The sequence below is a fragment of the Rhinopithecus roxellana genome, chromosome 2, assembly GCF_007565055.1.
Source record: "Rhinopithecus roxellana isolate Shanxi Qingling chromosome 2, ASM756505v1, whole genome shotgun sequence".
NCBI classification, from domain to species: domain Eukaryota; kingdom Metazoa; phylum Chordata; class Mammalia; order Primates; family Cercopithecidae; genus Rhinopithecus; species Rhinopithecus roxellana.
The window spans coordinates 11,487,857-11,503,541 of NC_044550.1; the positions used below are offsets into that span (position 1 = coordinate 11,487,857).

General features: G+C 36.0%; 1 protein-coding gene across 1 annotated transcript in view; it reads left to right on the plus strand.

The window, feature by feature from the left end:
- The window catches only part of C2H4orf17 (chromosome 2 C4orf17 homolog), a 37,429-nt gene that overhangs the window by 4,404 nt on the left and 17,340 nt on the right, over nucleotides 1-15,685 (plus strand). The window contains exons 3-5 of the mRNA XM_010371634.2: nucleotides 4,163-4,372; nucleotides 5,915-5,979; nucleotides 14,587-14,730. Of these exons, the coding sequence (XP_010369936.1) occupies nucleotides 4,163-4,372; nucleotides 5,915-5,979; nucleotides 14,587-14,730 (419 nt within the window). The remainder of the gene's footprint in view (nucleotides 1-4,162; nucleotides 4,373-5,914; nucleotides 5,980-14,586; nucleotides 14,731-15,685) is intronic.

The window sequence follows — 15,685 nt, forward strand, 5'->3', positions numbered from 1 at the left end:
CTCAGCAAACTAATGCAGGAACAGGAAACCAAATATCACATGTTCTCACTTGTAAGTGGGAGCTAAATGATGAGAACACAGGGACACATAGACGGGAACAACACACACTGGAGCCATTCAGAGGGTGGAGACTGGGAGGAGGGGAGTGTCAGGAAAAATAACTAATGGGTACTAGGCTTACCACCAGGATGATGAAATAATCTGTACAACAAGCCCCAATGACACGAGTGTACCTATCTATGTAACAAACCTGCAGTTGCATTCCTGAACTTAAAATAAAAGTTAAAAAAAGAACTTATCCGTGTAACCAAAAATCACCTGTGCCCCCCAAAAACATTGAAATAAAAATAAAAATTAATTATTAAAAAATTAAATATTAAAAAAACAATGCCATGATAGAAATAAACCAAGCTTTGTTGAAAAAAGGGCAGAGCCTGGAGATAGAGAAGAGAATTAGGAGGCTGCTGCACCTGTGCAGATACACGAGGACAAGCATCCCGCTATGCTCTTGACAGCAGGACCAAGCAATGGCAGAATATGAGGCTAGACAGAGTTTGTAGGGAAGAAATGAAAAGGTGCTGGTTACTGATTAGTATAGAAGGTGAAGAAGAATAAATCACACACCCTTTGCACCTTTCCCCACCCTTAGTTATTATAACTAAAAAATGATGAAACAGGAAAGCTGAAAGGGAGAAGGTGAAGTCATTTCATTCAGCAGATATTTATTCAATTTCTAATACATAAGAAACTTTGTTCTAGATGTGGGAGATAGAGCAAAGTTTCTGAGAGAGGAAAAAAACGTCCCTACCCTCATGAAGCTCACATTCTCATCAGACAATAAAATCAATTCAGCGGTATACATACTGCATGTGTAGTAACATCAGGCATCCAAATGGAAATGGGCTGCCTACATCCCAAACTTAGAATAGAAATCTACATCTGAGTCTCAAATGGGAAGTTAGGAGTAAAGATGCACATTGGGAGTCATCAGCATAGAAGTGATATTTAAAGGCATGACTACTGATCATCTCTTTATTCATTCAGCCATCTATACGTTTATTCATTCGTTCAACAAACATTTATTTGGAATGAAAATATAGGCAAGAGCCTGCCCTCAGGAGCTGGACTATCTGGCTGGTCAAGTTATTCCGTGAAATGACATTAGTAACAATAATACCTACATCAGGGTTAAGTATACAAACAAGAAAGGCAAAGGGAACAGCAAAGGAATATTAGGAAACTTTGTAGAAGAAGCTCCATATGCCTGTTATGGAGCATGTGGGGAGGAGGGAAGGGATAATGGAAAGTCGGGGTGGAGAAGTGGATAAGAGGCCATATTTAGGCAGGCTCTGGATATCATGCTAGGGAATTTATATTACTTCACAACCAAAAGAAATGTCTACATTCATGTTTGTACTTCCTCTCCTTGGAGCCACTCTTCAGCCCACTGAAGCCTGGCCTTTTCACCCACCATTCTGCATAGGCTGGGCTTGCTAACTTTACCACTATCCTTCAGTTTGACAAATCCAATGCAAGGAGGATCTGCTGGCTCAAGTAACTGGAATAAGGGAGGTGGGCTTTAAGTTTGATTTGATGGCCCACCAGCAGTCTCATAGTTCTGTGTCCCTGAGGAATTGATTTCATTCAAAAAATCATTCTAGCTGTATTGTAGAAAGTGGAAGATGAGCAGGACCTTACTAGACATTGGGAGATCGGTTAGAAGACTGACTCAGTCATCAAAGTGGGAAGGAATGAGTGACAGGCCAGGACAGAGAGAGGAGCAGAGAAGGTTGAACTTGGGGTAGAGTGAGGAAAGTTCAGCTAAGCAGCACAGAGAGAACCAGCAGAGGGAAACAAATTCAAGGAAAATGGCTAGGTGACTAGCAAAGTCATATTCCTAAAGGAGATTAGGAAAATGAAGGCCAAGGGGAAGCAAACAGATGTCACTATAAAGAAGTCATAGATGGCCTTGGAATACATTGTCTTGACCAAACCTGAGGGCACGGTTTTTCACAACCTACACGTGGGAAAAAACCCCAAAACCCACATTTAATTTTTATTTGAAACTGGTTTTTTTTTTCTCTATGAAGAACAAATAGTATTAAATTGAATAATTTTTTTCTGGTTTTATATACTTCAAAGCACTTGATATATACCTCTTCTATATTTTCTTTCACATTCTGCTTCAAATTTTCTTATTATAGACTATAAAACTATTGGCAGGCAAGGGACTAATTTTTATGTCTTCAACTTTCCTCTAATGCCTGCCACAAAGCCATGCTCATAGTAATATATGTTCAATTGAAAGAAAATTTTCAATTCCAACATTATTTGTCTGCCTTAGAAATCTAGCAAATTTTAACACTCACTTCTGGGGTGGGGGGAAATCTTTGATTAACACTTGGTCCCATTTACAAACTTTGTTAATTAAATACCTTTAAAAGCTTTAAATAACACTTATTCATTAAATATACTTGATTTTTAAAAATGTTTTACATACTTATCAAATTCTCACTAAGCTGTAAATAACTCCTGTAAGTTAAATAAATTATACTTATAAATACAGATAATTTAAGCCATTTCTTTACTGTTTACCAACTTAATAATATTTTCATAGTGTTCTACTTAAAATCAGAAATGTAAAATCATTTTAACATTTTAAACTGTAATTCCAAAGCTAATTTGTTAGATATTCTAATATTCCAAATTAGCTAATAAGCATTAGCTTAAATGTGTATTTAAGATGTAAATCGGGCCAGGCACAGTGGCTCACACCTGTAATCCCAGCACTTTGGTGGGTGGATCACAAGGTCAGGAGTTTGAGACCAGCCTGTCCAACATGGTGAAAACCCGTCTCTACTAAAGATATAAAAAATTAGATGGGCTTGGTGGTGCACATCTGTAATCCCAGCTACTCAGGAGGCTGAGGCAGGAGAATCGCTTGAACCCAGGAGGCGGAGGTGGCAGTGAGCTGATATTATGACATTACACTCCAGCCTGGGGGACAGGGCGAGACTCCATCTAAAAAAAAAAAAAAAAAGATGCAGATCTTAAATTTGTGATCATTGTATATCGTGTATTTAAGATCGATATCTTAAATAATTTAATCTTACATTCTAATGCAGCTCAGATAAACAATGTGCAAACAGATGTATTATGATATGTGACAAATGCTGTGGAAAAAATAAAAGCACATAAAGGGACAGAGAGTGATCGGGCACATTTCAGAGTTGCCAGCAAAGATGATTTTGATGTTATTGGAGAAGACAATTCAGAATGAGGTGAAACAGTGGTACTGGAGGGAGATATGGAAAAATAAGCAATTGTAGAAAACACTATCCAGAAGCTTGCCTGGCAATTTCTGGGAAGACAAAGCAGTCATCTTTTACTACGTCTCATAACTCGCTGATTAACAGAAAGCAATACCCAGCACACCCTCATTTCCTAAGCTGTCCAGTTTCACATGACATAGCATTGATATTGAAAAGAGAACCTTTCTATAACTTAATATTTGAACCAAATCCTATATTTGAGCCAAAAGTGAATAGTTATTTTTAGGAAAGTGACTGAACCCAGAAATCTCTCGTATGAGGAAGGAGTTCCCTTTATACCAACTTCTCCTTCCTCCTTCTGTCACAATCTACCCTTATCCTGGCTTCTATTCCCAGCTCCTACAGCTTTTTACCTTCTGCCAGGACAAAGGGGGAGCCAGGGTATCTCTTCTAGAAGACCTATTTACATTGAGGCATTCTGGATGCTTTAAAAAATTTAAATCTGACATTCTTGAAAAGAGCCAGCACAAACCCTCCTAGTCATTATCAAGCTTTAGGAAATGAGAGATTTGTCTGGGATAAAAGAAGGTCTACTCCACTTGAATCCCAGACCAAGATCGAAGATGTGGTCTGGCTCTCAATACTGACAAAATGGCAGGAGATTTTAAGGAAGCATGTAACTGGCTACACTGACTTTCAAAGAATGTCTACCTTGCACTGGTTCATAATACATTTTTTTTTTTTTTTTTGGTTCATACAATTTGAAGTCCAACGTTTTACATACATTTAATGATATTTGGTTGGGGAGTTGTTGACCATTCAAATAAAACCTTCCAAACATCTAACCTGGTTGTTTGATCTTTCTCTTTTTATAATCTTTACTCAACTAGGCTTGAATAACATTCCAATCTGTACTGTGAATGATGATGAGAATGCATTTGGAACATTGTGGGGAGCTGGTCAGTCTAACCACTTAGAGAAGAACAGAATACCATTTGCCAAGTGCAGTTACCCACCCAGCACTGCAGTCCCGGAGAGCCCTGTAAGAGGAGTGTCACCAGCCCTAAACAGTGCCAAAGTGCCTCCACGGCCTCATTCTGGTGAGTTGAGTTAGAATTGATGAAATGTTTCCTTATGCCTCCTGCAAACAAGGGTGTGGGGAGCCTATATGATGCTAAAATAGCTGCAGTGGTTTTTACATAAAGTTTCCTCACTGTGAGGAGCATAAATTTTGTTGTATATTATAATTTTTTTCACTCTTCTAATCTCTTCTCAGTAGCACGATGATGTCAAAAATGTTATTACCATTATTATTAATAGTACCTAAGACATATTTGGTGTGGCCCTATTCTCTAATCCCTACAAAACTAGCTAAAAGATGCCAGAAATGAATGTTGATCCAAAACTAATAGGGAAACTATGTCAGATGAAAATCGAGTCCAGGAAACACAGTAAGAATGAAATTGCATGTTTATACTGTCCTCATGAGACTGTCCTCTCCTTAAGGTCAGGCCCTGTGTTATTGCTTTCTGTGTTTTTGCCATCCTTCCTTTCTCCCCAGGTCCCAGCTCAGTGCCTGGTCCTTAGTAAACAATTGAATTAATTTGTATTGAATTGAAGGAAAAAGGCATTGATCAAAGTAAAGTGTGGAAAAACCCAAAGAGCAAGATAAAATAGAAGGAAGGAATTCTGCATGGTAGAAATTATATCCAGCTCTTCTCTTTTTCTTGCCCTATACAATTTACATGCTGTTACTAAAACTGTCAGGATACAAGAAAATTATTACAGCATAATGTAGTAAAATATATCTCTAAAGATAGCAAGAAGACTGGTCAATTATAGAGTACTCACTATGTGGACATATACCATTCTAAAGTCTTCACACTTAACTCATTTCATCCTTTCAAGAATTTCTCTTCCCTCCCTTCCGCTAGCAATGAAGAGTCAAAACTCACTTATTTTCCCTTATTTCTCATGACTCTTTTTATACCATAGAACCTAGAAACTTAAAAACTACATTTGCAAGGAAGAGGCCTTTGATGGGAATCAGGTGTCACCACCTAATAAGATTTCTGTAGCAGATGTGGGAAAAGGTCATCTTTTTCTTTTATCTATATATTAATGTAAAGGGAAATTAAGTAAAACTTTAAGTGGTTTTAGCGTAACTTAGGGGGATTTAGTTATATGACTGAGTATGAAATGGGTAGGGTTGAGAGGCTGATAAAAGAAGAAAGAAAATAAAGAATGTAATTGTAACTCAGCACAAACCATCTTTCTGTCTAAAGGTCAAAAAACAAAAAAAAATTCTCTTTAATTAGATAAAGTGACATTTACATAGACAGGAAACAGAGAAAAATATGTCTTATACTAAAATATATACTTTTTAAACCAGTTTAACCAGATCAAGAAAGCATTTTCTGTGTGTTCTTATATCATCATCTTGGGCATAGAACTAGTTTTTAAATGCAAATATTTTATGTTATTATAATGCCATTTACCTGCAAATTTCCTAATATTTATAAACAGATTCCTGAATTGACCTTAAAGTCAGAAACTCTCATTGATTTCAGCAATTGACACATATATCATGTGATATAGATTCTTTTTCAGTTTAAATATATTTTTCCTCAATTTTATTTCAGAGCCCAGTAGAAAAATTAAAGAGTGCTTCAAAACTTCCAGTGAGAATCCCTTAGTAATTAAAAAGGTAAGGAACAGCTATGTACCGCTATCTAGTTAGCTTGACTTCTGTCAGTTCCTCTCCTTTTTTTTACATACCTTTCTGAAAAGTCACCATGTTTCACAATATTTTTACAGCTTTAGTAAAGTCTAATTAACATGATATAAGAAACACTATTCAAAGTGCACAATTTAATGAGCTTTGACAAATACAAACCTGGGAAACTACCACTTCAGTCAAGAGAATGCACATCCTCATCACTCCCAAAAAGTTTTCTCACGATTCTGGCCGTCCCACAGGCAAATGTTTGTCTGCTTTCTGTCGCTAAAGATTAGCATGGACTTTTTTGGATTTTATAAAAATAAAGTCATATGGTGAATTCTCTTTCTAAAATCTGGTTTCTTTAACTCAGCATGATTATTTTAAGATTCATCCATGTTTTTAAGTGCATCAGTAGTTCATTCCTTTTTATTGCTGAGTGGTATTCAATTGTATGGTTATCCTACAATGTGTTGATCTATTTACCTGTTGAGGGACATTTAGGTCACTCCCAATTTCTAGCAAAGCTAATATAAACATTTGTCTACAAGTCTTTGTTTGGATATATGCTTTCTTTTCTCTTGGATAATTCCTATGAGTGAAATAACTGTGTCTTATAGTAGTTGTATGTTTAAGTTTCTAAGAAATAGCCAAATTGTTTTCCAAAATGACTGTCCCATTTAACATTCCCACCAGCAGCATATGAGTTTTCTTTTTTCCATGTCTTCCCCAAATTTAGAATGGTCAGTCTTTTTATTTTTAGCCAACCTAGTGGGTATGCAGTAGTATCTTATTGTGGTTTTAATTTGCATTTTCCTCATGAGGTTGACATCTTTTCCAATTCTTACTTGTCATGTATATATCTTTTCATGGGAAATATATTGTTAGATATTTTGCCTACTTCTCAAACTGGGTTGTTGGCCAGGTGCAGTGGCTCATGCCTGTAATCCCAGCACTGTGGGAGGCTGAGGTGGGCGGATCATGAGGTCAGGAGATCGAGACCATCCTGGCCAACATAGTGAAACCCCGTCTGTACTAAAATACAAAAAACAAAATTAGCCAGGCATGGTGGTGCATACCTGTATTTCCAGCTATTGGGAGGCTGAGAAGGGGAATTGCTTGAATCCAGGAGGTGGAGATTGCAGTGAGCCGAGATCGTGCCACTGCACTGCAGCCTGGTGACAGAGCAAGACTCTGTCTAAAAAAAAAAAAAAAAAAACTGGGTTGTTGACTTTTTTATTATGACATTGTAAAAGTTCTTCATATATTCTAGATTAAATCTTGTGTTACATGCATGTTTTTGCAAATATTTTCTTCCAGTCTGAGGATTGCTCTTTTTTTGATAAGTGTCTTTCAAAAATTTATAATTTTTTCCACTATAACTTCACATCTGCTTGCTGTTTATCTCTGTATTGTACTTTATTGCAATGGCTAGAATCTCTAGTACAATGTTGAATAGAAGTGACAAGAGCAGACATCCTTGCCTTGTACCTGACTGTAGGAGGAAAGCATTCAGACTTTCACCATTAAGTATTATGTTAATTTACTTTATTTATGGATGCCCTTTATATGACTGAGAAAGTTCCCTTCCATTCCTAGTGTGCTGAGAGTTTTAACAGAAATGGGGAGAGATGTATTTTGCCAAATGCTGTTTTAGTATCTAGCTGAGATGATCGAATGATTTTTCTTTTTTAGCCTGTTAATATAGTGAATTGCACTGGCTACGTTTCAAATTTGAACCAACCTCGGACATCTGGTAAAAACTTCACTTGGTCGTGATGTATTATCCTTGTTATATACTAAAATTTCATAACATATTGTTAGCATTCTTGTGTCTATGTTTATGAGGACTATTTGTTTATAGTTTTCTTATAAAGTCTTTTTCTGGTTTTAATATCAGCGTAATGCTGGCTTTATAGAATAAACTGGGAATTCCTCTTTAATATTCTGGAAGATTTTATGTAGAACGGATATTATTTCTTCCTTAAAAGTTTAGTAGAAATCTTCAGTAAGATATTAGGCTTGATATTTCCTTTGAGTCAAGGTTTTTAACTACAAATTCAATTTCTTTTTTTTTTATATATAGATATAGGCTATTTGGGTTGTCTATTTCTTCTTTAGCCAGCATTGGTAGTTTGTATTTTGCAAAGAATATGTCCATTTCATCTAAGTTGTTGACTTATTGATATAAAGTTTTTCATAAAATATTCCTTTTATTATTTTATAATGTTTAATGTTTGTTTCCTCATCCCTGATTTTGGCAATTTGTATCTTCTTTTTTTCCTGATGTGTCTAGTTAGAGGTTTGTGAGTTTTATTGATCATTTTAAAGAATCAATATTTCATTTCATTGAGTATTTCTATTGTTTTGCTTTTGTTTCCATTTCACTGACTTTGGCTCCTATCTTTATAGAAAGTAAAATCTTAGGTCATTGATTTGAGACTTTTTTTCCCAATATAAGCATTTATTATTACATTTTTCCTATAAGCATTACTTTGCCTGCATCCCCCAAAATTTACTATGTTGAATTTTCATTTTCATTATGTTCAAAATACTTCCTGATATCCTTTTTGATTTCTTCTTTCACCTATGGGTTACTTAAAATCATGTTATTTACTTTCTAAATATTTGGGGGATTTTCCAGATATCTTTATGTTTTTAATTCCAATTTAATCCCACTGTAGTCAGAGAACACACTTTGTATACTTTGTAATGTTTTAAATTTATTGAGACTTGTTATATGGCCTAGAGTATTGTTGACCTTAATAAATTTTTCCTGTACCCATGAAACAAATGTTCACTCTGCTGTTGTTTGGTAGAACACAATATAAACATCAATTAGGTCAAGTTAGATGATACTGTTGTTCAAGTCTTCTGTAGCAGCAACTCCCAACCTTTTTTGGAAGACTATTTTTCTACAGACCTATGGTGGGATGGGGGGAATGGTTTCAGGATGAAATTGTTCCACCTCAGATCATCAGGCATTCCATTCTCATAAGGAGTACACAACCTACATCCCTTGCATGCATGGTTCACAATAGGGTTTGCACTCCCATGAGAATCTAATGCCGCTGCTGATCCGACAGGAGGCAGAACTCAGGCGGTAATGCTGACTTGCTCTCCCACCGCTCACGTTCTGCTGTGCAGCAGGTTGTGGTCCAGGGATTTGGGGACTCTTGTTCTGTAGCCTTACTGATTTGCTGCTTTTTCTGCCAATTATTGAGGGAGAGGTGCTGAAATCTCTGATTATAATTGTGGATTTCTAAATTTCTCTTTCATTTCTACCAGTTTTTAATCACGTATTTTGAAACTCTCTTATTAGGCATAAAACTGTTTAGGTTTGCTACATCTTCTTGATAAAATGATCTTTTTATCATTATAAAGTTACTGTCTTCGCCCCGACACTATTCTTTGCTTTAAAATCTATTTTGTTATAAAACTGTTCAGATTTTCTATTTCTCCTTGATTCAATTTTTGGTAATATATTCTTTTCTAAAAACTGTTTATTCAATCGAAATATTCAGATTTATTGACTAAGTTATGCATAATATCCTTATGTTCTTTTAAAAATATCTGCTGGTTCTGTAAGAAGTACCCTTTTACATATTAGTTGTGTTGATTTGTGTCTTTGTTTTTCTCAATTAAAAGAAGTTTATAATTTTCAACTAAAGTTTATTCAATAAGTCTATTGATTTTATTAGTATATCGAAGAGTTGATTTTCATGATTTTTGATTATCTATGTTGTATATTTTCTATTTTATTAATATCTGCTGTTATTAGTTTTCTCTTTCTATTACATACTTTACTTTATTGCTCTTTTTCCAACTCATTTTATCTTTCTAATACATGTGCTTTAAAGCTATAAATTCTCCTCTTAAAATTGCTTTAGCCACTCTCACAATTTTTGTACATACCATTTTCACTGAGTTCAAACTTCTTTGACTCATGACTCAATTGCTAGACTTTATTTGTGTGACATATCCAAGACTAGGTAATTTATAAGGAAAAGAGGTTTAATTGACTAACAGTTCTGCATGGCTAGGGAGGCATCAGGAAACTTACAATCATAGCAGAAAGCAAAACTGGCATGTCTTACATGGCAGCAGGCAAGAGAAGTGAGAGCCAAGGAAAGGGGGAGGCCACTTATAAAAACCATCAGATTTCATGAGAACTCACTTTCATGAAAACAGTATGGGGGAACCTGACCCCATGATTCAATTAATTCCACCAGGTCCCATCCTTGGCATGTGGGGATTATCACAATTCAAGGTGAGATTTGGGAGGGAACACGGAGCCAACCATATCAGTTGATGAGAAAAAAAATGGATTTGTTATATATCATCTCATGTAAAGTCAGTTTCTAAGAGCTACTAACAACATTAAGGACTTAATGTGTTACTATTTTTCCAAAAATAAGTCTGTATAATAAACTTAACAGAAATTATAACAAACTCTCTCTCAGACCACAGTGCAATCAAACTAGAACTCAAGATTAAGAAACTCATTCAAAACCACTCAACTACATGAAAACTGAACAACTTGCTCCTGAATAACTACTGGGTACATAATGAAATGAAGGCAGAAATAAAGATATTCTTTGAAACCAATGGGAATAAAGACACAACATACCAGAATCTCTCGGACACATTTAAAGCAGTGTGTAGAGGAAAATTCATAGCACTAAATGCCCACAAGAGAAAGCAGGAAAGATCTAAAATTAACACCCTAACATCACAATTAAAAGAGCTAGAGAAGCAAGAGCAAACACATTCAAAAGCTAGCAGAAGGCAAGAAATAACTAAGAACAGAGCAGAACTGAAGGAGATAAGAGACACAAAAACTCTCCAAAAAATCAAAGAATCTGGGAGCTGGTTTTTGAAAAGATCAACAAAATTGGTAGACCACTGGCAAGACTAATAAAGAAGAAAAGAGAGAAGAATCAAATAGACTCAATAAAAAATGATAAAGGGGATATCACCACCGATTCCACAGAAATACAAACTACCACCAGAGAATACTGTAAACACCTATATGCAAATAAACTAGAAAATCTAGAAGAAACGGATGTATTCCTGGACACATACACCCTCCCAAGACTAAACCAGGAAGAAGTTGAATCCCTGAATAGACCAATAACAGGCTCTGAAATTGAGGCAATAATTAACAGCCTACCAACCAAAAATAATCCAGGACCAGATTCACAGCTGAATTCTACCAGAGGTACAAGGAGGAGCTGGTACCATTCCTTCTGAAACTATTCCAATCAATAGAAAAAGAGGGAATCCTCTCTAACTCATTTTATGAGGCCAACATCATCCTGATACCAAAGCCTGGCAGAGACACAACAACAAAAAAGAGAATTTTAGACCAATATCCCTGATGAACATCGATGCAAAAATCCTCAATAAAATACTGGCAAACCGAATCCAGCAGCACATCAAAAAGCTTATCCACCACGATCAAGTGGGCTTCATCCCTGGGATGCAAGGCTGGTTCCACATATGAAAATCAATAAACGTAATCCAGCATATAAACAGAACTAAAGACAAAAACCACATGATTATGTCAATAGATGCAGAAAAGACCTTTCACAAAATTCAACAGTCCTTCATGCTAAAAACTCTCAATAAATTAGGTGTCGATGGAAAGTATCTCAAAATAATAAGAGCTATTTATGACAAATACACAGCCAATATCATACTGAATGGGGAAAAACTGGAGGCATTCCCTTTGAAAACTGGTACAAGACAGGGATGCCCTCTCTCACCACTCCTATTCAACATAGTGTTGGAAGTTCTGGCCAGGGCAATCAGGCAGGAGAAAGAAATAAAGGGTATTCAATTAGGAAAAGAAGAAGTTAAATTGTCCCTGTTTGGAGATGACATGACTGTGTATTTAGAAAACCCCATTGTCTCAGCCCAAAATCTCCTTAACCTGAAAAGCAACTTCAGCAAAGTCTTAGGACACAAAATCAACGTGCAAAAATCACAAGCATTTGTATACACCAACAACAGACAAACAGAGAGCCAAAGCATGAGTGAACTCCCATTTACAATCGCTTCACAGAGAATAAAATACCTAGGAATCCAACTTACAAGGGATGTGAAGGACCTCTTCAAGGAGAACTACAAACAACTGCTCAATGAAATAAAAGAGGACACAAACAAATGGAAGAACATTCTATGCTCATAGATAGGAAGACTCAATATTGTGAAAATGACCATACTGCCCAAGATAATTTATAGATTCAATGCTATCTCCATTGAGCTACCAATGACCTTCTTCACAAAATTGCAAAAAACTACTTTAAAGTTCATATGGAACCAAAAAAGAGCCCGCGTTGCCATGATAATCCTAAGTCAAAAGAACAAAGCTGGAGGCATCACGCTACCTGACTTCAAACTATACTACAAGGCTACAGTAACCAAAACAGCATGGCACTGGTACCAAAACAGAGATATAGACCAACGGAGCAGAACAGAGCCCTCAGAAATAATACTACATATCTACACCCATCTGATCTTTGACAAACCTGACAAAAACAAGAAACGGGGAAAAGATTCCCTATTTAATAAATGGTGCTGGGAAAATTGGCTAGCCATAAGTAGAAAGCTGAAACTGGATCCTTTCCTTACTCCTTATACGAAGATTAATTCAAGATGGATTAGAGACTTAAATGTTAGACCTAATACCATAAAAACCCTAGAAGAAAACTTAGGCAATACCATTCAGCACATAGGCATGGGCAAGGACTTCATGTCTAAAACACCAAAAGCAATAGCAAAAAAGCCAAAATTGATAAATGGGATCTAATTAAACTAAAGAGCTTCTGCACAGCAAAAGAAACTACCATCAGAGTGAACAGGCAACCTACAGAATGGGAGAAAATTTTTGCAATCTACTCATCTGACAAAGGGCTAATATCCAAAACCTACAAAGAACTCAAACAAATTTACAAAAACAAAACAAACAAACAAAAAAAACCCCATCAAAAAGTGGGCAAAGGATCTGAACAGACACTTCTCAAAAGAAGACATTTATGCAGCCAACAGACACAGGAAAAAATCCTCATCATCACTGGCCATTAGAGAAATGCAAATCAAAACCACAATGAGATACCATCTCACACCAGTTAGAATGGCTATCATTAAAAAGTCAGGCAACAACAGGTCCTGGAGAGGATGTGGAGAAATAGGAACACTTTTACACTGTTGGTGGGACTGTAAACTAGTTCAACCATTGTGCAAGACAGTGTGGCGATTCCTCCAGGATCTAGAACTAGAAATACCATTTGACCCAGCCATCCCATTACTGGGTATATACCCAAAGGATTATAAATCATGCTGGTATAAAGACACACGCATATGTATGTTTTTTGTGGCACTATTCACAAGAGCAAAGACTTGGAACCAATCCAAATGTCCATCAGTGACAGACTGGATTAAGAAAATGTGGCACATACACACCATGGAATACTACACAGCCATAAAAAAGGATGGGTTAATGTCCTTTGTGGGGACACGGATGAAGCTGGAAACCATCATTCTCAGCAAACTATCGCAGGGACAAAAAACCAAACACCACATGTTCTCACTCATAGGTGGGAATTGAACAATGAGAACACTTGGACACAGGAAGGGGAACATCACACACCAGGGCCTGTCGTGGGGTTGGGGGAGTGGGGAGTGATAGGTATAGGAGATATACCTAATGTAAATGACGAGTTAGTGGGTGCAGCACACCAACATGGCACATGTATACATATGTAACAAACCTGCACGTTGTGCACACATACCCTAGAACTTAAAGTATAATTTTAAAAAACCTCAAATACAATATAGCTTTATTTTTACTAAACATAAAGTTAAATATTGTTCTATCAATTCCAATCATCAAAATCCCAGGTTGTTGTCTCATTTATGTACTAGGTTCTATGTGTTGTTACAAATCAGTCACTTCGAAGGGTAGAAAGCCTTTCCTGGAACAGGCACATGGATCTAAGGCTTCTATAACTCTTCATGGACTTAAAGCTTCCACAACCTTTTAATTTTTAAAAATTGCAAACAGTATATTTACCTCCCAGAACAAGAAAATAATCTTTGTATTTCCCTTCCAACTGATCAAGGGAAGAAATTTAGTTTGCCTTTCTAACTCTCCAGCTGTTAGCTCTTACTTAGAGCAAGGAGGTAGCAACTTGCGTCATGTAGTTGCTTCACAGACAAAGCATAAAACCTCTCAGCTGTCTTTTTCTGGCCACAAAAGAGAAATCTTCCCAACTTAACAGCAAATCTCATATGTCATGAGTTGGCTGTTATCTGGAATTGCGATGTAAAAGGTTATACATTGCATACTACAAATTTGTTATCTTGTTATTTGACCAAGAGTTTAAAGTGATTTCATCAAAAGTTAATAAGATATCACTATTTGTTTTGTCTCCCAATATAAATATTTGATAGTTTAAGATAACACTAACCTTTTTTACTTTCATGTGTTTCTCATTAACCACAATATTTCTTACTCATTTTTCATTGAGTTTTCATAGAAAATATAGACGGGTGCAAATGTATATTGGTTATATTATACCTTTGATTTAGGAAGAAATTAAGGCCAAAAGTCCACCATCACCTCCAAAGGCATGCTCTACTCCTGGCTCCTGTTCTTCAGGGATGACGAGTACCAAGAATGATGTGAAAGCAAACACCATTTGCATACCAAACTATCTGGATCAGGAAATAAAAGTAAGTATCAGGTTTATCAAATCCATAACTTGGAAACAGCATGAATATACAAAAAAATTTATACCACTAGCGTCCTTAAAACTCTTAAATGATTCCTTACTGATAACTGAATTGATTTAAGACTGCTTAGCCTGAAATCCAAGGCATATTCCTATTTTCATTTCCAGTCTTACTTTTCCTTGGAATCTTGACACTCTTAGATTAACACAATCTTTGGTTCAGACATAATGAAAAGCCTGGTGTTTATCAAACAAACCCAGTCCTATTCTTTCCATCTTTCATTATCATCTTAATACTTGAGAGGCACTATTCTTAATGTCTTGCTGCAATCTATACATTTACTTCTCGTATTTTAAAGCATAGATTCCTCTAATCAACATTCATCTCTTCCTCTTTTCTTTGCAAAATTATGTCTTCAAACTTTCTCTGCCTGGGGTTATAAACTTAGTTATATTAATAGTAATATGTCATATCAGCTTCCTGAAAGTCCCTCCCCAGCCACAGTTATTTCTGAGAATGATATAAAATCAAGAATACATCAGTCAGCTGATATTTGTCATCTGCCATTTTTTCCTTCTTTTAAACTCCTTGATAACCTCTATATTGAACAACCGTAAGTTCCACTACCATGAACTAAGGGTTAAAAGATTGTAATGATGACTCTAATTGGAAGTTTAAGTAATCAGTATCTGTAGTTGTAATTACAAATAACAGAGCACTTTGTTGAGATGGTTATTGAATAAGCCTAACAAGGAAGTATTTTAAAAGTAGAGCCCAGAGTATGATAGTGACATTGATGTGATAATTCATGCTGATGATTAAACTTGAGAAGGAGAATAGAAGGAAATGTATAGAAGGGACAGTATCTACATATTTGACTTATGTTTATATATTATTTCCTGATGATTCTGGCTAAAGACTTTATATTATACACAGTCTTCAGAATCACTGTTTC